Source organism: Octopus bimaculoides, chromosome 27 (genome assembly GCF_046866305.1).
Source record: "Octopus bimaculoides isolate indiv1 chromosome 27, ASM4686630v1, whole genome shotgun sequence".
Classification (NCBI taxonomy): Eukaryota; Metazoa; Mollusca; class Cephalopoda; order Octopoda; family Octopodidae; genus Octopus; species Octopus bimaculoides.
This window is the reverse complement of record NC_142954.1, coordinates 16,466,676-16,488,946: the sequence shown is the minus strand read 5'-3', so window position 1 is coordinate 16,488,946 and position 22,271 is coordinate 16,466,676. Positions and strand designations below refer to the sequence as shown.

At 38.7% G+C, this 22,271-nt stretch overlaps 2 protein-coding genes across 7 annotated transcripts in view; one reads left to right on the top strand and one right to left on the bottom strand.

The window, feature by feature from the left end:
* LOC106868913 (DNA excision repair protein ERCC-5) overlaps nt 1–4,841 on the top strand; it is a 299,999-nt gene extending 295,158 nt beyond the window's left edge. For all 6 annotated transcript variants that reach the window (XM_089343361.1, XM_089343359.1, XM_089343360.1 and 3 more), the window contains one exon: nt 1,033–4,841. In XM_089343361.1, the coding sequence (XP_089199487.1) occupies nt 1,033–1,410 (378 nt within the window). In that variant the 3' untranslated portion in view covers nt 1,411–4,841. The remainder of the gene's footprint in view (nt 1–1,032) is intronic.
* LOC106868914 (deleted in lung and esophageal cancer protein 1) overlaps nt 4,593–22,271 on the bottom strand; it is a 128,196-nt gene continuing 110,517 nt past the window's right edge. The window contains exons 33-39 of the mRNA XM_089343358.1: nt 21,422–21,513; nt 17,152–17,224; nt 15,435–15,620; nt 10,241–10,435; nt 7,998–8,151; nt 5,893–6,016; nt 4,593–4,988 (exon numbers count right to left, since the gene is read on the bottom strand). Coding sequence (XP_089199484.1) covers nt 4,862–4,988; nt 5,893–6,016; nt 7,998–8,151; nt 10,241–10,435; nt 15,435–15,620; nt 17,152–17,224; nt 21,422–21,513 — 951 coding nt within the window. The 3' untranslated portion in view covers nt 4,593–4,861. The remainder of the gene's footprint in view (nt 4,989–5,892; nt 6,017–7,997; nt 8,152–10,240; nt 10,436–15,434; nt 15,621–17,151; nt 17,225–21,421; nt 21,514–22,271) is intronic.

Below are 22,271 nucleotides of genomic sequence, written 5' to 3'. Positions count from 1 at the left end.
TATATACATACACATACATATATACATACATACATATATATTTTCTGAAAAAAGCAACATTTTAAACTTATGACACTCTTCCATAATAGCAACGATATATTTATATACATACATACATACACATATACATATATATATATATATATATATATATATATATATATATATACATATATACATATATATATACATATATATATATATATATATATATATATATATATATATACATATATACATATATATATATATATATATATACATATATACATATATATATATATACATATATACATATATATATATATATATATATACATATATACATATATATATATATATATACATATATACATACATATAAATATACTTATATGTATACATATATATAAATACATATATACATACATATATATACATAGATATATATATATATACATACACATATATACATACATATATATATATATATACACACACATATATACACACATATACACATACATACATGCATATATAAACTTATATTTGTTTTACAGAGACGTCAAATGTGTTTTGTATCATACAGACAAGAAAGTAATATTTCAAACACAGTATTACCATGGAAACAGAAAAAGATATTGACTATTTTTACCCTTGCAAGATGGAAAAAGTTGTCTTGCAAAGGTAATGATACCCAGTTTTCCTGCTGGTAATACTGTGGTTTGAAATATTATTTTCTTGTCTGTACGATACAAAACACCCACATATACATGCATATATATGTATATATATGTTGCCTTAATTCTTCGAAACGCCGGAGTTTTAATGGTGGCAGCTGATGAAGGGGATGTTTCTATGTGGCCTGCTTGTTTGTTGCACCTTGTTTACCATTTTGTCCTTGTTCTTTTGCCACGTCATGTACCCAGTTATGTATCTATATGTACATATAGATGAACGTATATACATACATGTACATATATATGCATATACTCATATATTGTTTATATATATATATATATATATATATATTTATTTTGTTTTTTCATGCAGCAACAACTTGAAATCACCAGCTTCTTCATTAAGGAACCATCAGATGCATTTGGCAGCAAGAAAAATACCAGCAAGAGGGTACAACGGGCATTACAGCGCTGCCAACAGGTGATGGCAGTATGTGATGAGAAACCTACAACTTCACTCAATGAACAGCGAATGAAGAAGGCTAAAGAAGTGGTTGAACAGATGAGAAAAGTGGGTTCGCTACCCCCATGTCACCCTTCGTTACCAGTTAAAAGGAAAGGGCCAGGTAGCAAGAGCAAAGCGACTTCCAGCAGAGGAAGCCAACCACTTTTGGCAAAAGTTGCCCGCTCAACGGCACCAGTGAATTATAAACTGTCTGAAAGCAGCAGCAGTGATTCGGATGTCAATTGATAGTGACAGAAATTTTGTTGATATTTTGGTTTGGTTTCCATGGCCTTTTTTGGACATTTTATATATGTCAGACTGAGCTGAGGTGAGTGGGATTTGAACTGAGAACTAGAGCCCCATGGGGGTGGGTTGGGGTGCAGTGAAATACTATAAGTGTATTTAGTTTGTCATCATCATCATCATCATCGTTTAACGTCCGCTTTCCATGCTAGCATGGGTTGGACGATTTGACTGAGGACTGGTGAAACCGGATGGCAACACCAGGCTCCAGTCTGATTTGGCAGAGTTTCTACAGCTGGATGCCCTTCCTAACGCCAACCACTCAGAGAGTGTAGTGGGTGCTTTTACGTGTCACCCGCACGAAAACGGCCACGCTCGAAATGGTGTCTTTTATGTGCCACCCGCACAAGCCAGTCCAGGGGCACTGGCAACGATCTCGCTCGAAAATCCTACAGGAGCCAGTCAGGCGGTACTGGCAACGGCCACGCTCAAAATGGTGCATCTCATGTGCCACCCGCACAAGAACCAGTCCAGGGGCACTGGCAACGATCTTACTTGGCTTGCCGGGTCTTCTCACGCACAGCCCATTTCCAAAGGTCTCGGTCCGTAGTCATCGCCTCGGTGAGGCCCAATGTACGAAGGTCTTGCCTCACCACCTCAGCCCAGGTCTTCCTGGGCCTACCTCTTCCACGGGTTCCCTCAACTGTTAGGGTGTGGCACTTTTTCACGCAGCTATCCTCCTCCATTCTCACCACATGTCCATACCAGCGCAATCGTCTCTCTTGCACGCCACAACTGATGCTTCTAATGTTCAGCTTTTCTCTCAAGATACTTACACTCTGACGGGTATTCACATTGACATTACACATCCAACGGAGCATACTGGCTTCATTCCTTGCGAGCTTACGTATGTCCTCAGCAGTTACAGCCCATGTTTCACTGCCATGTAGCATGGTTGTTCGTACGCATGCGTCATACAGTCTGCCTTTTACTCTGAGTGAGAGTCCCTTTGTCGCCAGCAGGGGTAAGAGCTCTCTAAACTTTGCCCAGGCTATTCTTATTCTAGCAGCTACACTTTCAGCGCACCCACCCCCACTACTAACTTGGTCGCCCAGATAGCGGAAGCTATCGACTACCTCTAGTTTTTCACCCTGGAATGAGATAGAAGTTGTTTCCTGTTTGTTTGCAGTCTTTATTGCACCTGAACATCTGCCACAAACAAAAACTAACTTGCTAGTTAACCTGCCTTTGATGTTGCTGCACCTCTTATGTGTCCATAGCTTGCACCGGGTACATCTTATAGAGTTACTACCTACTCCTTTTCTACATACTGAGCAGGGCCATCTACCTGAAGGGGTTTGTGTTTTATCTACCTTCCTACTTATTAGGATTTTGGTTTTAGCTAGGTTGACTCTAAGGCCCTTCAATTCTAGACCTTGCTTCCACACCTGAAACTTCTCCTCTAGTTCTGATAGTGACTCCGCAATTAGGGCAAGGTCATCAGCATAGAGGAGCTCCCAGGGGCAACCTGTCTTGAACTCCTCTGTGATTGCCTGGAGGACTATGGTAAATAATAGGGGGCTGAGGACGGAACCTTGGTGGACCCCTACCTCTACCCGGAATTCATTGCTGTACTCATTTCCAACCCTCACCTTACTGGCCGCATCTCTGTACATGGCTCGCACAGCTCTCACTAGCCATTCTTCTATCCCAAGTTTCCTCATTGACCACCAGATAAGGGATCGGGGGACCCTGTCAAAGGCTTTCTCCATGTCAACGAAAGCCAGGTACAGAGGTTTATCCTTGGCTAGGTATTTCTCTTGCAACTGTCTCACTAGAAATAAGGCATCAGTAGTGCTTTTACCTGGCACGAACCCAAACTGCATCTCATCTAAATTGATTCGCTCCCTAATTAGTTGGGCTATGACCCTCTCTGTAACTTTCATAACCTGATCTAACAGCTTGATGCCTCTGTGTGTGTGTAAGTCACCCATACTGCCCACATGTGATAATTCCTCGTAAAGGTGTTACCGTGTGGTAGGAAGCTTGCTTCCCAACCACATGATTCCGGGTTCAGTTCCACTGCATGGTGCGTTAAGCGAGTGTCTTCTACTATAGCCTCAGGCCAACCAAAGCCTTGTAAGTGGATTTGGTAGATGGAAACTGAAAGAAGCCCATCGTGTGTATGTGTGTATATATATATATACATACACATACATACTCACATGCGTGTGTGTATGCCTATGTGTGACTGTATCTTTATGTGTGTTTGTCCCCTACCACCACTTGACAACTAGTGTTGATGTTTACATCTCTGTGTCTTAGTGGTTCGATAGAATAAGTATTAGACTTTAACAGAAAGTCCTGGGGTCGATTTGTTCGAGTAAAACCCTCCAAGGAGGTGCCCCAGCATGGCTGCAGTCAAATGACTGAAACAAATAGAAGATGGGATGGGAGATGATGTAACCCTGGGCCTTCTGCTTGAAATAAGAATCCCTCCCCCTCCCCAACCACTTGTCCAAATACACCTGCTCCCTCTACAGCTCTGCAAACCACCACCAACTTCTCCCTGTCGTTAGGAGAATAGGGATGTCTTCTCACTTCACCCCCCCCCTGCCCTTGTCAACTTAATGACTCTTATAAAAGAAGAAGACATAGAATAATGTAGTCTCAGATGCACTAACACCAGGATAACCATAGCATGAAATGCAGTTGATCCTAGGTTTCGGTGAGACATCCACGGGGTAAAATGCACTTCCTCAGGTGATTGGTGAAATAAGCATTTCCACTATATGATGACATCAGATAGCCAATCTGATGAGCTTTGTATAGCATTTTACAAGAAAAACCAACTGTCTGTTATGAGAAACTATGAACTAGTAACAAGCTTTTGCTAATTGTTTCAGTTGCCTGCCCCAGGTAGACATAGACACCCTCTTGGGTTTCTCACCCTCAACTCAGAACCTCCAGTAGGTTTCACATAGAGAGAGGGAGAGAGCTGCACCAGTACCTGGCTGGTACTCATTACTATCTGAGTAGGCTGGAGGTATGTGAAATGGAGTGTCTTGCTTAAGAATACAATGCACTGTCCACTCCACTTCCAGTCCAGTGCAGGAATTAAAACCATGCCCTTATGTTCTTGGTTCAAACACCCTTACCAACCACCAGGCCACATGCCAACACTCAAACGTTAACAATTTTTTATATGCAAACAATTACAATCTTTTGAATTATATATTTTTTTTCATTGTTCAAAAGTTTCTTTGTAGAGCATTGTTTTTAAAAATATCCTTTTCAACAATTTCTGCAAAGTTTTTTACCAAAAGACACATTTCAAATACGTCTAAATACTCCATGCAAAAAAATTTTCCCATCAAACCTTTTACACAAAATCCCTGTTGATAAACTCCCAATAAAATCCTCTTCAAAACATTTCCCATTTCGATCGCAGTCACTATCTGTTTTCGCTCAAAATAAGATGTCTCTCATCATGGCTACCGATACCATCCAAGTCAATTGTTCTAGGTTTTTCTCCCATCACTCCATTTAAAGTCAGCACACAGTGGTGAAGCCCAGTTTTTCTGAAAAAACAAAAAGCAAAAAAAAAAAAACCCAGAAATATATCAGGTTAATGGTAAAGAGAACAGCTGAAAGAACGGTGTTAATGTATTTCAAGGATTTTACATAACTTATATTTGACGGATATTTGTGTGTATATATATATATATATACGATGTATGTATGTATGTCTTTGTGTCTGTTTGCTCCCCTCCACCCGCTAGTGTAGCTAGAGTGTGTGCCCCTCAGGGCGGTCCTTCTGTTTGCTGCCCCAGACTCCACAAAAGCATATTGCCTGCAGCAGACCCAATAGTGCTGCCTGGGGGCGAACTGCCCCCTACCACCCCTAGCTACGCTAGTGCCTCCACCATTGCTTGTTAACTGATATTGGTGTGTTTGTGTCCCCATAACTTAACAATTCGGCAAATGAAACAAATAAAATAAATACTAGGCTTACAAAGAATAAGTCCTGGGGTTGATGTATTCAACTAAAACCCCTTAAAGTGGTGCTCCAGCATGGCCGCAGTCAAATGACTGAAACAAGTAAAAGAATAAAAGAACATCTCTAGTTGAGATGGAGTAAAATCAAGACAACCATCCATGTATCACACTTAATGTTTGTACACCATTATGGACTTGTGCTGCATTAAAAACCTGATAAATATTGGAGGGAGAAGAAAATCCAGCTGGTGAAAACATGCTTAATGCATCTTGGCCATTTTGGGCCTTTTTGATGGTACATACTCACAAACAGCCACATGCTTGGAGGAGAATTTCTCATCACTGATATAGGATTTATGTATATATCGCATTGGTAGGCCAGTTGCTACAGTATTGGTCCCGAGATAACGTCTTTCATGGATGTGCTATGCTAAAAACAATAAGTGAAGTGTTGTGCTTTGATGTTTTCTTTGGCCCAGTACTTACCGTGGTTTGAAGGTCACAGTGACTATTGCCTTGTATTTGTTAGTATTACAGGTGTAACTTTCTAGCTGGATCTTGGTCGGCTGCACCAGAAATACATCGGAATCACAGCAGGAGCACATAATCTCTGCAAGTAGAATGGAAATATATTACCAATCTTCACTTGGGTCCTCAACTCCCAATGAAATGCAAGGGGTCCTGTTGTAATATATGTAATAATACCTTGGGCATTTGAAGCCTAACAGAGTCGATCTCTTCTCTAAAATGTGACTATAGTCAATTTGTTTCAGGAAGAGAGAGAGAAGAATCCCTGGAAGGTTAAAAGGTAAAATTGACTTTGGTGAGATTTGAACTGAGAATGTATAGAACTGGAAAGCCAGTTCCACCAATCCATAATCCTAGATTGGAACTTTATTGACACCGAAAGAATCAAAGGCAAAGATTGCCCTTGGTGCCTCAGAAACAATAATAAAAAAGTAAAGAAAGAAAATCTACCACCCAGTCTTGTCATGCAGAATATACTGCAAATGACCAGAGGTTGTGGCCATGCTGGGGCACATAACATTTTAATAAGTATGAAAATGGTCAGTGTTTCTTTCAAACATTATGTGCTGGTGGCATGTAAAAAGCATGCTTCAAACATTGGGCCTCAGGGAGGCAATGATAACTGACCGAAACGTTTGGTGCCATGCTTTAGAAGACTTGTCAAGCCAAGTGAAATTGTAGTCATGGCTGATGCCAGTGTCACGTAACTGATATCCATGCTAGTGGCATGTAAAAGCCACCCACTACACTCTTGGAGTGGTTGGCGTTAGGAAGGGCGTCCAGCTGTCGAAACCATGCCAAATCGGATTGGAACCTTGTGCAGCTCTCCAGCTTGCCAGTCTCGGTCCAACCCATGCCAGCATGGAAAGCAGACACTAAATGATTACAGATATACTTATAAATAAATAGAACTAATGATTCATTAGTTTTTTCATCATGAATATGGTTCTGTGGGTTCTGTGAAGGCGCATGGCTCAGTGGTTAGAGCGTCGAGCTTACAACCGTGAAGTTGTGAGTTCGAATCCCGGACCAGGCTGCATGTTGTGTTCTTGAGCAAGACACTTTATTTCATGTTGCTCCAGTTCACTCAGCTGTAGAAATGAGTTGCGACGTCACTAGTGCCAAGCTGTATCGGCCTTTGCTTTACCCTTGGATAACACTGTTGGTGTGGAGAGGGCAGGCTGGTATGCATGGGCGACTGCCGGTCTTCCATAAACAACCTTGCCCAGACTTGTGCCTGAGAAGGTAATTTTCTGGGTGCAATCCCATGGTCAGTCATGACCGAAAGGGGTCTCAGCAGGGTTTTTATGTACTTACAAGTCCACCCTTTCTCTAGATAGGTGCTCAGTCAGCGAGGAAAAGTGGTTGAATCTCCTTCAAATTATACTCTAACGTCTAATGAAAAGCAAGGACACATTGATTAACTTAGTCTTCAGTAAACAATATGTTTCAAAGAGGGGAAAAAATATGATGGTCATGGTTAGAACATCTTTGATTCTGGGTCAGCTTCATTGGAGACTCGTCCATAAGATGAACAACAATAAAACTGCTGGACAATTTTTGTCCTTGGGTAGCAACTGTTATTCCCTAATTGCTTACCCTTAGAAAGTAATTCCTTCAAACTTTGCTCTTCTTACATTTATTCAAACCCCAAGGAATCCCTCTCAACACATGGCTATGATGCTCCCGCCACTACTCCTGCTCATCATCAGAGATGCACATATTGTTAACCACCAAGGGACATGCTCAACTGGTTAAGGTCAAGCAACTGAGAAGCAGATCTGTGGTATTGAGCAGAATATTTGCTTTTATGATATTTCTGCTTCAGCAACTCAGCTCTGAATCTGTGTGAAATGTAATGGGAAATAGGTCAGTTTGAAAATATTGATATCCAGGTCAGAAAAGAAAAGATTGAAGGGAATAATTATCATTTCTTTTGATTTCTAGAAAGAGGCAAATAAGAAACAACACTTAATGACCAAAGACAAAACAGAAATAAAAGTTTTGTTAGAGAATATAATCAGGACAACAGCAAGAACAACAAGGAAAGATGATGAAGTTACCTGAAGAAATAATAAGATAACTCCTTGAGAGTGAAACATTAGTGATTGTGACTTCTTTGGATCTCTGTTGACCAAGACAACATGTCTGGAATTCAATGAAATCTGTAGAGACTTCCACTTCTGGGAGAGCAATTCTTGCATTTACAGGAACTTTCTACAGAAGAAGCAAATGGCAACAGTAATAATGGTTTCAAATTTCGCCACAAGGCCAGCAATTTTGAGGGAGGGGATGAGTCAATTACATCGACCCCCCCCCAATATTCAACTGGTACTTATTTTATCGACCTTGAAAGGATGAAAGGTAAAGTCAACCTTGGCGGAATACGAACTCTGCACACAAAGACGGATGAAATACTGCTAAGCATCTCATGAAATGTGTTAACGATTCTGCCAAATTGCTGCCTAAAAATAGCAACAGTAATAACAACAATGATAACACATACCATTAATAATAATAATAATAATAATAATAATAATGGTTTCAAATTTTGGCACAAGGCCAGCAGTTTCAGGGAGAAGGGGGTAAGTTGATTACATCAACCTCAATACACAACTGGTACTTATTTTATTGACCTTGAATGAAAGGCAAAGCCAACCTCAGCAGAATTTGAACTCAGAACATAAAGATCCAGACAAAATGATGCTAAGTGTTCTGCCCAGTCTGCTAACAATTCTTTTCTTTTCTACTCTAGGCACAAGGCCCGAAATTTAGGGGGAGAGGGCCAGTATATGCAACTGGTATTTAATTTATTGACCCCAAAAGGATGAAAGGCAAAGTCAACCTCGGCGGAATTTGAACTGAGTGCCTCTAAGCATTTCACCCGGTATACTAACAATTCTGCCAGCATGCCACCTTAATAATAATCCTTTCTACTCTAGGCACATGGCCTGAAATTTTGGGGGGGAGGGGGCAGTCCATTACATCGACCCCAGTATGTAACTGGTACTTATTTTATTGACCCTGAAAGGATGAAAGGCAAAGTCGTCCTCGGCAGAATTTGAACACGGAACATAAAGATGAACGAAATGTTTAGCAATATTTCATCCAGCATGCTAATGATTCTGCCAGCTAGCTGCCTTAATAATAATAATAATAATAATAATAATAATAATAATAGATTCTTTAAGGTATGTTAGTAATCTAAAAAGAACTAGGAAAGTTATGATAGATTCTTTAAGGCATGTTAGTATAATAATCCTTTCTACTATAGGCACAAGGCCTTCAAATTTGGGGAAGAGGGATAGTTGATTACGTCGACCCCCAGTAATCAGCTGATATTTATTTTATTGAACCCCCAAAAGGATGAAAGGTGAAGTTGACCTCAGGGTAATTTGCACTCAGAATGTGATGACATGAAATACTGCTGAGCATTTCAACCAGCACCTTAGGGAAAAGGTACACTCTCACTAAACCCCTGACACTACCTATGTGAGTCTTATTCTAGCCTCTCAGCATTTAAACAGGCCGTACGCAGCCAAAATATTCTACCCATTTTCTATGTTCAAACCAACCAGATCCAGCCTCTCACACTTGCCCTACAATGTTATTCTAAAAATGAACAATCACTTATGGTAACTTTTATATCCAACTTAACATGCATGTTGCGTCAGAACACGGAATAATTTTATTTACTTTGAGAGAACCTCTCATTTGGATTTATGGCGCATCCACATTAAGTTGAAGATACAGATTGCCATTTGGTATTGATACTATTTGTGTTCCTATTATTTTTTAACCCTTTCGATACCAACCTGGCTGAAACAGCCTCTGGCTCTGTAGTACAAATGTCTTGTTTCCAAAAGTTCTAAATTAAAATCTTCCACCAAAAACCTTAATCACAATTTTATGTTCCTAGCACCAACCTAATGATAACTAAGTTATTTTGCTAAATTCTTTGTTGTATTTAAAATTAATTGAAAGAAACACAAAGCATCTCAAAAGAAATATGGTAACAAAAGGGTTAAAATATATAATAGAGAAACAATTCTTAACCCTTTTGATACCAACCTCTATTTGGGTGGTTTTTTCCTAAGTCACCATTTCACCCTTGTATGCCAGTCCATACAAGGGTCACCCATTTGGCACCACACTCTCGGAGTGGTTAGTATTAGGAAGGGCATCCAGCTGTAGAAGAGCCTGGTGCAGATTTGTTCAAACTATAACCCTTCAAAAAAGTGCCCCAGCCTGGCCAAAGCCCAATGATTGAAACAAGAAAAAGATTATTAAACAGATGAATACTTACCTGCACTGATAAGTTACCAAATTCTATCTTGAGGAAATGCTGGAAATACAACCATTTCTGCCCGTCAATGGTCTCCAGAGAGATCTGCGTGTCTTTGAAATCCCTTTCACTTTCTTGAGATTCAGAAATCAATTTCGATTCTATTTGATGCCAATGTTGCACCAGTTTCTTACTCATCAGGAATCCAACTTTTAGCTGCCAACAACAGACACAAATGAAACAGAATTGTTATTGTTTTTGTTGTTGTTGGTGGTGGTGGTGGTGTTGCTGTCCATAGTAGTAATGGTGGTGGTGTTTGTAGTGGTGTTGATGGTTGTAGTGGTGGTAGTGGTGATGAGGGAGTGGTAGTAATAGTGTTGGCAGTGTCAATGTTACTCTTGTTGTGTTGTTCCAGATCAAGCCCCAAAACCAACAAGCATATGGATCAAAAGCAAACCAGCCATGACTCTCCCATCTAATATTCAAACAATAGACTTCTAGGACTAGCTTAATGAATGTGCCCTTGCTTTTTTATAAGATGGGAGGTGTGATCTCAGGCAGATATGGCTGTTCTTTCTAGCAGATTGCACAACCATGTAGATCCTCCCTGCTTGTTGTATAATTGAATAACCCCAGGCCAGCCCTGAAGCAGTGGCCCTTTGATCAGAGACATTCCAAATATGACAACTACATCATATTTTTCATACTGAAGTACAAACTGGATGTTGGGGGTAGAGTCAATGAGATCAATAAAACACTTTGAAGGTGGTGCCCCAGCATGACCACACTCCAATGACTGAAACCAAAAAAAAAAAGAGTGGTAAGAAGCTTGCTTCCCAACCACATGGTTCTGGGTTCAGTCCCACTGTGTAGCATCTTGGGCAAGTTCTACTATAGCTTTGGGGGCTGATCAATATTTTGCAAGTGGATTTGGAAACTGTGCAGAAACCTAGTGTGTGTGTATGTATGTCACAAACATATCTTAACTAACCTAAAGTTCGCACACACACACACACACACACACATATATATATGTATGTATGTATATATATATATATTAAGATAAAACTTACTTGGAAATGGATGCATGGCGTTCAATCAAAGAATAATATAAATAATATACACACACACACACATATGTACTTACATACATATGTATGTATCAGTGGCGTGCGGTGACTTCCGGGGTTGGGCATGCAATGAATTTCTCCCTCCCCTCTCCCACGGCAATTTTTCAGTAAATAAATTTTCGTATTCCTAGTATTTACATATGGGAGATTCTGAATATGCAATCACCCCCGTATGTCCTGGAATAAGCAGGGAATAAAAAATGGCTCTGGAGAGATGAGCCTGAAATAAGTGTATTGTTTGTATTTTTCTCTCTCTTCGAAACGTCAGGACTTTCCCATCCTCACTCTCCCTTAAAAAAGTCTAAAAATCATAAGTGAAATGGAATAAAGATGAAATTGGATTCTGTTAATATTTTTGCATATTCGGAATCTCTGTTAAAGGTAGGAATCAGAAAAAAATTTTTCACAAAATTCGTTTTTCAAAGGGGTGCGATTCTGCATTAGCCCCTATACCTATTGGTTGAGCTGAATCAAATTGAAATGATTTAATTAAGAGAACACATTTAGTTACATTATATGGCCATAGTTTTAGATAGTTACGCTCTCGAAAACAAGCCAGGTGCTTTATCATGCTACTTGTCAATTCCGGGAAAATTATTGATACTCAAGCAGACTGTTCTGAGACTTACTGAACTCCGTATATTAAAAGACTACGTCTCACGCACACACATTGAAAATACACTCATATACATGAATACACACACAATGAAAGACAGTGAAAATTCAACATTATAAAAAGCCCCCCAAAACTGTTGTGGCAGAAGTCAACATCTCTGAGATTGAAACAAGACATTTACGGCCGTAAATAGACTACACCCAGCAGCACAGAAAGGAAAACCTATGTAGGTTAGGCATGACGAAGAAGTCGAACCATTTCTCCTGCCAAACAATACTGATGTAAGATGGTCGAACCTTACATTATAACAAACACTAACCAAAACCTGTAATATATGCCCTTTAATATATTAATTTTTTTTTTAAGGTTCTAAAATGTTATTTACCTCATTTATAAATTAATTCAATTCTTCGATCTTCCTGGGCAAATATATCTATCACATTTTCATAGAAATCTTCTCTTTTCATCAATTGTTGTAATAAATCTTTTTCAATTGACATTAGTGCTAACCCAGACACTCTTCTTTCTCCTGTCGCATTTCTTTGGTATGTTTTGATTCTACTTAATGCAGAAAAGGATCGCTCTACAGAAGCAGTGGTAGACGGAATTGTCAAAATCAACTTGCACAGATTGAAGAGTTCTGGCATAGCTTCAACAAGGTCACTGCTGTAAATGTAACTCATTAAATGACTTAACTTCGCTTTTTAAAATCTTTCATTGAATACGTCACATTGAGCTCACTTTGTAATCGAATTACATCAAAAAATCTGCCATAAGTGATTTTTAAAGAATCTAAAGAGTCCACAGGAAATTTAAACTCTTCTAAGGATGAATATCGTGCTTTTATTTGGTCAACTACTGTACTGATAATTTTGTTACAATGCATTCTAATAATGTCGTTGAGGCTCAATAGATATATTCTTGGATCTCTGAATTCCGATTCCTGCATCGACTCCATATTTTTCCCCTAACATATCATAAAAGATTGAAAAATTATCAAGTTTGTTTTCGAGTACAGTTCTAGTTTTATCTATTTGCTCTTTACAATACACTATGTCATGACTTTTACTCTGGAGGATGTTAAATAAGACGTCAGTAAAAGAAAAAATGTCACTGAATACTTCTAACAAAAAATAAGAAATCACTGGTTTGACAGACCAGTGAAGATAGAAGCTGTATCTAGATGACTTCCCATTTTTTTGTCATATTTACTGATTAAATATACGAATTCTTTGGTCACCCACCGTTTATAATTAATTGTTTTCCATCGAAGTCTCTTTTCGAAAAACTATTTCTCAAAATATCGTTTATAACACACATTTCACTCATTTGGAAAAAAGTAACAGACGTGTAAGCATCTGCGTATATTGTAAGTAAATTTAAAAAAAAAAAAAAGGAAAAATGACGTTAGTCAAATTAAATATTTTTGTTTTCAGAACACTCCAAAAATATAATAGTGCAAACAGATGTTTTGGATAAAAGATTCAAACTTACCGCCAGGCTGTTCCAAGAATTATGGCTAATTATAGCAGTTCTTGAGAACTGCTCTAGTTCCGGTCAGAACCAGCTAACAAAGAGATAGAGAAGTGGGGGCCATGCTATTATCAGAAAGCATTACTTCCTATGATAAATTTGTGGAATCACTGACAGAGAGTGGAAGGGGTACAAAATATATATGCTGGTCTTAGCATATCTTTTGACAGGTCACTAAGAGAGAGAGAGAGAGGGGGTGGGGAGGAAAGAAGGACAAACTAACATAGATAGGGAGTTAGAGAGTGTCTATATGCTGGATTCTCATTGCATACCCTTCTCAAAGCTTTTCCTAGTCACTGAGAGAGGGGATGGGGAGATCGGTCCTAGCATATCATTTGACAGGTCACTAAGAGAGAGAGAGAGAGAAGGAAGGAAGGACAAACTAACATAGATAGGGAGTTAGGGAGTGTCTATATGCTGGATTCTCAAAGCTTTTACTAGTCACTGAGAGAGGGGAAGGGGAGACAGCATATTTCGAAAACTGGACAGATTATTTTTTGCAAGAAAGTAACTATTTTATCTAATTTTCTGATTATATAACAAGACATGCGGCGCATAGCTTGCATGGCTGAGACTGCACGCCACTGGTATGTATATAGGTACGCATATATGGGTACAGGACGACACAAAACTCAAACAACATGAAATATGAAAATAACATTGGGTACACAAAGAATGAGAAAAACAAATGGAAAACAAGACAAGTAACATAAAAAGCGACCCTTCATCAGTTTTCAGCTGTCCTTCTACTCCTTATTTCAAGCAATGAACATTATTTTCGTATTTCATGTTGTTTACATTTTATGATGTCCTGTACCCATATATGCATACCTATATACATACATATGTATGTATATAGGTATGTGTGTTGGTTCCGGGTTCAGTCCCACTGCGTGGCACCTTGGGCAAGTATCTTCTACTATAGTCTTGGGCTGAACAAAGCCTTGTGAATGGATTTGGTCAATGGAAACTGAAAGAAGCCAGTCGTATATATGCATGTATGTGTATGTGTTTGTTCCCCCAACATCACTTGACAACCGATGCTGGTGTGTCCAGGTCCCTGTAACTTAGCGATTCAGCAAAAGAGACCGACAGAATAAGTACTAGGCTTAGAAAGAATAAGTCCTGAGGTCGATTTGCTCGACTAAAGGTGGTGCTCCAGCATGGCCACAGTCAAATGACTGAAACAAGTAAAAAAGTAAAAGAGCAAAGAGTATATATATATTATCATCATCATAATCCTTTAATGTCTGTCTTCCACACTGCTATGGGTTGGACAGTTTGACAGAAGCTAGGGAAGCCAGAGGACTGCTCCAATCTCCAGTGTCTGTATGGTCCTTCCTAACGCTATGGGCTGATCACTTAAGGTGGATGGAACTTGTGAAAGAGGGAGACCCAGGAAGACATGGGATGAAGTACTGAAGGCTGATCTCAAGACATTGAGCCTTACAAAGGAGATGACAAAGGACCGAGATATCTGGTGCCTAGCTGTACTCAAGAAGACTCGTCTGCCACAGAGGAAGTGATACTGGTGCTGGTGCCACATAAAAAGCACCCAGCACACTTGGTGGAGTGGTTGGCATTAGGAAGGGCATCCAGCCACAGAAACCATGCCAGAACAGACAAAAGAGCCTGGTGCAGCCCCTAGCCTTTCCAGCTCTGGTCAAACTGTCCAACTTATACCAGAATGGAAAATGTCTGTTAAATGATGATGATGATATATGTGTGTGGAAAGTGGGGTGTCTGCCCTCCCACCTTTGCTGCTTGACCAGATTAGCAGTTTTGGCAAAATAAACTGATAGAATAAGTACCAGACTTTCAAAAAGAAAAAAACAAGTGCTGAGTTGCCCCAGCATGGCTGCAGTTCAATGACTGAAACAAGTCAAAGAGGAATACAATTTACTGGTCTTACATTGTAAAATGTTATGGTACTTACAAAGAGGACACCCTGTGGTGCAAGCATGAAGAGTTTTGAAAGCATCTGTGTCGTTTCATGGAAGGCCGTATAAATGTCTGTGTCCAAGAAGCAGAAAGGGGAACTGACAATTAGGTTGAAGCTCACGGCTGCTTCCATCTCGTTAATAAGTTTTAATGAGTAGACCTTGTGATTTATTTCAGGTTCCTGTAAATGTGAAAAGAAATGAAATGAGAAGAACACCTTTCTATATTTATGTAGAAAAGAATGAGGTTTTTCATCCTGGAGTATCTAAACGAACCAGATCTGGCCCTGACCTTCTGCGCATACCCTACAATGTCATTCGAGAAAGAAACAATGAACAATATCAGCATTGAATTCGTGAAGTTACAATACAATGCATGGTTAATTCAAAATATCATCATCACCATCTCCATCATCATCATCATCTCCATCATCATCATCATCATCATCATCATCATCACCATCATCTCCATCATCATCATCATCTCCATTATCATCATCATCATCATCATCATCAACATCATCCTTTAATGTTTGCTTTCCATGCTGGCATGGGTTGGACAGTTTGACCAGAGCTAACAAGCTGGAGAACGGCACCAGGCTGCAGCCTGATTTCACTTGGTTTCTATGGCCAGAGGCCCTTCCTAACACCAACCACTTTACAGTGTGAGCTCGGTGCTTTTAACGGGACACTGGCCTGAGTGCTTTTTACAAAGGACCAGCACAAGTCTCTTACTGACCAATCCTCTCACCCAGAGGGATGGCCTGAACACTTTTGATGTGGAGGACAGGTCTTCTTGAGTACAAGTTATCAGACATCTTGGTCTTTTTTCCATCTCGTCTGAAAGGCTCAGTGTCCTGAGGTTGTCCTTCACTACCTTGTCCTGGGTCTCCCACTTCCATGAGTTCTATCCACTTTGAGAGATTTGGCCTTTCTGATGCATGATGAATATATATTATATTTGACGGAGTAAAGGGCTAAGTGAGGTACTCAGTCATATTTGTATAGAAAAGATGGGATGATTCATTGGGTACACAGTCACACTTGTTCGGAAAATACGAGACCCCGAAAGGGGTCTCAGGGAGTAGCATCCATGCCTCTTCCTGAACTAGTTTTCCAGCACATTTCTTAAAAGTTGTGGTAGAGGCTTTGGTCTTGGGACCACTCATGTCTAGAAACTGAGGTTGGTGGTGGTGGCGGTGGCGGTGGTGGTGGCGGTGGCGGTGGTGGTGGCAGTGGTGGTTTTGGTGGTAGTGGTGGTGGTAATGATGATGAGACAATGATTCGTTGATAGTAGAAAAAACATGGGATGTTTATCACACTGATATCCACATTTTTGTATTGTTTCCTCTACCCTTCATCAAATTAACTATTTTCTGCCTAAAGCCACCCAAGACTACATCTGGTTCTATGATATAAGACATACCTGTTTCCAAAGCACTTGATATTTAAATTAAAATCTTTTCCAACATATTTTTTAAATTTAATTGAATTAACTGAAAAACGCATGGTCATGAAAAACATGAAAGATAAGAGTAACTTTATGAACATCAAACATTTCAGGGGGAGAATCTATGTGGTTGATCAATTTGCAAGAAACAGCAGTCAAAATTAAATTAATTTACAAAAGAGATAACTTTGAGTCTATATTAATTTAAAATGTAGAAATTAAAGCAGGGTGGAGTAAGAAAGAACAGATTGCTTTTAGGTTACCTGATCAAGGGAAAAAATTTCTCCAAGAGTTGCCTGTATGAATTGTTCATCAGTAGAAACTTCCACAGTTAGCCTGGACATGATAATAATAATAATAACAATAATAATAATAATAATAATAATAACAAATACATAACAAAAACACCAGGACTTACAAATATATATAACATACAGAAAATTGCACTACTGGGCACTGCACACATCCTACGCAAAACACTTTTGATACAGTAACCATAAGAGCATCACAGCAAACCACAGCACATACCCAAGGCACACAGAGTTGCGCTCGGTAGTGAAGTGAAAGCACGTTATAAAAACAAGACTACTGAATAATAATAATAATAATAATAATAATAACAATAACAATAATAATAATAATAATAATAATAATAATAATAATAACAATAATAATAATAATAATAATAATAATAATAATAATAATAACAATAATAATAATAATAATAATAAGTGCTACATTGGAAACTGTGCGAAGGGTGGGGGCTGGAAAGAGGTAAGACGTAATATGAGCACAAACCACAGAGAGTGGTAGAGGAAGAGATTAGCAAAATCCTCTGGGATTTCCCAATCCAAATGGATCAGGTGCTGGAGTATAACAGACTGGACCTAGTGGTGGTGGACAAGGTGCACCACCTATACTATATAGTTGATGTTGCATGCCCCTTTGACCCATAAATAGTCAAGAAGGAAGGTGAAAAGATAGATAAATACAACCCTCTTAAGTACAAAATAGCCTGACTATGGAAAATGAAGAAGGTGAAGATGGTGCCAATTATTGTTGGGTCCGTGGGAATAGTACAAGAAGGCATCAAGGGGAATAGAAAGGAAATTGGAATAGAGTGTCCAGTAGAACTGTTACAAAAGGTTTTGTCTTCTTGGCATGGCCAGAATAATCAGGAAAGTATTAGAGAGCTGAAAAGAACGAATAGCATGGTACTGGAGACTTTAAGTAGCAAGTCCGCTATGCAAGCAAGACTCCAGGAGCTCCAACAAAACCTGTGATAAAGAGAAAAATAATAATAACCCTTTCTACTAAAGGCACAAGGCCTGAAATTTTGGGGGAGGCGACTAGTTGATGTAATCAACTCCAGTGTTCAACTGGTACTTATTTTATCGATCCCCCAAAGGGATGAAAGGTAAAGTCAACCACAGTGGAATTTGAACTTAGAATGTAGTGATGGGCAAAATACCGCTAAGCATTTCATTTGGCATGCTAATGATTCTGCTAGCTCACCACCTTAATAATAATAATAATAATAATAATAATAATAATACTTTCTACTAAAGGCACAAGGCCTGAAATTTTGGGGGGAGGAGACTAGTTGATTACATTGATCCAGTGTGTAACTGGTACTTAATTTATCGACCCTGAAAGGATGAAAGGTAAAGAGGACCTCAGAACTGAGAACGTAACGACAGGTGAAATACCACTAAGCATTTCATCCAATATGGTAACAATTCTACCAGCTTGCCACCTTAATTATAATAATAATAATAATGATAATAATATATTGGGTTTTGTATATTTGTACCCCAGTGTCACTTTGATGGCATGTGTGCTCTCTCACTAAATAATAATAATAATAATAATATTTTATAAAGACTGAGGTAACTCTTCACGAAGATAAGAAGAGCGTAATGCAATTTATGAAAAAGATTTGAACGATATTTTGAAAGATCGTCTGTCTTCTTCGGGTTCAAAATGCAAAATGGAAACAACCACAGAGACACAGAAATTCAAAATTTGAGGAAATCCTGCATTACTTCTTCAATAGAATCACATCATTAGTTTTCAATTTTGTAAATGGTAAAAGGAAAAGGAAAGACAAAAAAGGAAAAGGAAAAAAGAAAGAAAAAATGATAATGATAATAATAATGATTTCTTTTATTGGCCACACGGGCCAAAGGGCCCAAGACATGCAAAACAATATCAAAGGATGAGATACAACACAGAAAAACAGGTGAGGTTTACATTGATCAAAGGGAAACAATACAATATTCTTTTCTACTCTAAGCACAAGGCCTGAAATTTTGGGTGAGGAGTCCAGTCGATTCGATTGACCCCAGTATGCAACTGGTACTTAATTTATCAACCCCAAAAGGATGAAAGCAAAGTCGACCTCGGCTGAATTTGAACTCAGAACATAAAGTCACATGAAATACCGCTAAGCATTTCGCCAGCTTGCTAATGTTTCTTATTTCTTTATTGCCTACAAGGGGCTAAACACAGAGGGGACAAAGAAGGACAGACAAAGGGATTAAGCTGATTACATCGACCCCAGTGCATAACTGGTACTTAATTTACCGACACCGAAAGGATGAAAGGCAAAGTCGACCACGGCGGAATATGAACTCAGAACGTAACAGCAGATGAAATACCGCTAAGCATTTCTCCCAGCATGCTAACGATTCTGCCAGATCGCCGCCTTAATAATAATAATAATAATAATAATAATAATCCATTCTACTAAAGGCAGAAGGCCTGATATTTTGGGGAGGGGACTAGTCAATTACATCGACCCCAATGTTTCACTGGTACTTAATTTATCGACCCCAAAGGGATAAAAGGCAAAGTTGACCTTGGCAGATTTTTAATCCAAAATGTGAAGATAGATGAAATACCGCTAAGCATTTCACCCAGCATGCTAACGATTCTGTCAGCTCACCACCTTAATAATAATAATAATAATCCTTTCTGCTATAGGCACAAGGCCTGGAATTTTGGGGGAGAGGGGCAAGTTGATTACATCAGCCCCAGTGCTCAAATGGTACTTATTTCATCAACCCCTGAAAGGATGAAAGGCATAGCTGACCTCAGCAGAATTTGAACTCAGAACATAAAAGATGGTCAAAATACCAAGCAGCATTTTGTCTGGTGTACTAATAATTCTGCCAGCTCGTTACCTTGGTTAATTAAAATAATAATCCTTTCTGATTGTCCAAAGTTCTGTCACATACACATACCTTCTATGTTTTACTTGTTCCAGTCATTAGACTGTGGTCATACTGGGGCATTGCCTAGAAAAAATTTTAGTCAAACGAATCAATCCCTCCACTTATTATTCCTTAAGCCTGATATTTATTAGTCTTTTACAGGGACATAAACATACCAACAGTGGTTGTCAAGCAGTAGTTGGGGACAAACAAACACACACACACACGAGGGGTTTCTTTAGTTTCGTTTTACCAAATTAACACGTAAGGCTTTGGTCAGCTTAGGACTATAGTAGAAGACACTTGCCCAAGTTGCCACACAGTGGGACTGAACCTGGGTCCATGTGACTGGGAGGAAAACTTCTGACTATGAAAATGCATGTTGGAAAAATTACTATTTTTAAAATCTCACAACGAGAGATATTCAGCAACAGTACTTTGTAGAAAAGATTGTTTGCCAACATAACATGGCAATCCTGGTTTAGGACTAATGTTGCTGTAATTTAACCCCAGGAAACATTGTCTCCAGCTGGCTATACGACATGATTTGTGTCCTTATATTTTCGAACAAATATCTAGCACCCCCACTCAGCTCAAAACAATATCTGTGTATCGCTATTTCCGGGTTATTTCCCTTCATCAGCACAGAATAATTGTTCGGCGAGAGGTAAAATCTTTATTAGGATCATTGAGATCAAAACATATATTGAAACAATGCAGGACAAACAATATACAAAAATGTTATGAGAGTTCAAATGAGACATCTTTTAAAAATTAAATATGATATGATTTAACAGAAATATTTTGGCTTACTTTTGCCTTTACATGAGAACATTTTTTTTAAAACCAGAAATCGGTTAGAGGTGGTGCTGCCAAATTCCTGTTCGAAATATATAGTTTTCAAAGTGACAACTAGTCACTGATTTATAAATTAGAAAAATTACTATTTTAAAAATCTCACAACGAGAGATATTCAGCAACAGTACTTTGTAGGAAAGATTGTTTTCCAATATAACACGGCACTCCTGGTTTAGGACTAATGTTGCTGTAATTCAGCCCCAGGGGCTAAATTACAGCAACATTAATCCTTAACCAGGACTGCCATGTTATGTTGGCAAACAATCTTTACTACAATGCATGTTGGGGTTCACATGTAGAATATAACAAAGGAGATGGTAACAGGAAAAAAGGCAGACAGGGAATTTATCACAACAGAAAAACGGCTTTTGATCACTAGTCAACAGAGTCAGGACAGACAGCAGATCAAACAACAATGATGACGACAATGACGATGACGACAAAAACAACAAGAACCTACCTGGCAACCAAAACATCAGCTGTCAAATGAATCTTCAAAGGTTTTTTATCCCAACCTTCAGGTCTTATAATTCCTTTCTGAGAATCTATTTTCTGTAATTACAGGTAAACAGAGTTAGATCCACAACACTTTTCTAATGATTGTGACATTGGTAAAACCATGAACACCACAACATCACATTTTACTGCAGAATTTTGGTTTAAACACCCCATATAACACCTCATAACTTTTTTATTTTGGGGAAGTTCCAGAAATTTTGGGCAAATTTGTGTTTTGCATGTGGGAATTCATACAATTATACAACAACAACAAAATTGTGTGTGATTTAAGGGTGATTTAACTGTTATTTTTAGCACATCTCATGGCCATCTGATACTTCCTTGTTTATTTGTCAATCTATATATAATATAATAATAATGAAATTATTGTATACAGTGCTCAGGTGCACTACAACTTGTCAAAAGTGTGTATAAAGCATATGCAGTATTGTACAAATGTCTGGAAAGTGAACAGTGTATGAGTCAGACACATGCTTGCGTGTGTACGGAGGGGAGAAAATCAGGTGTAGTGTTGGCGAATCTCAGGAAGCATGGAAGTTTTGAAGGATGCAGGGCTCCGACAACTAACAACTGATGCCAACTTTAGAACATCTTTTCAGCATTTTTGATGAATTAATATTCATTAATTGTAGTATTTGTAGCTGTAATAGTAAATGATGTTGTCGCTGCTGCTGTTGTTCTTTCAATTGCTGTTGTTGCTGTTGTTGCAACTCAAGCATACCGGCCAACAATTTTTCCATAATTTTACGATTTTGTATACTGTAAAATTCACATAAAAAATTTTTGTGAGT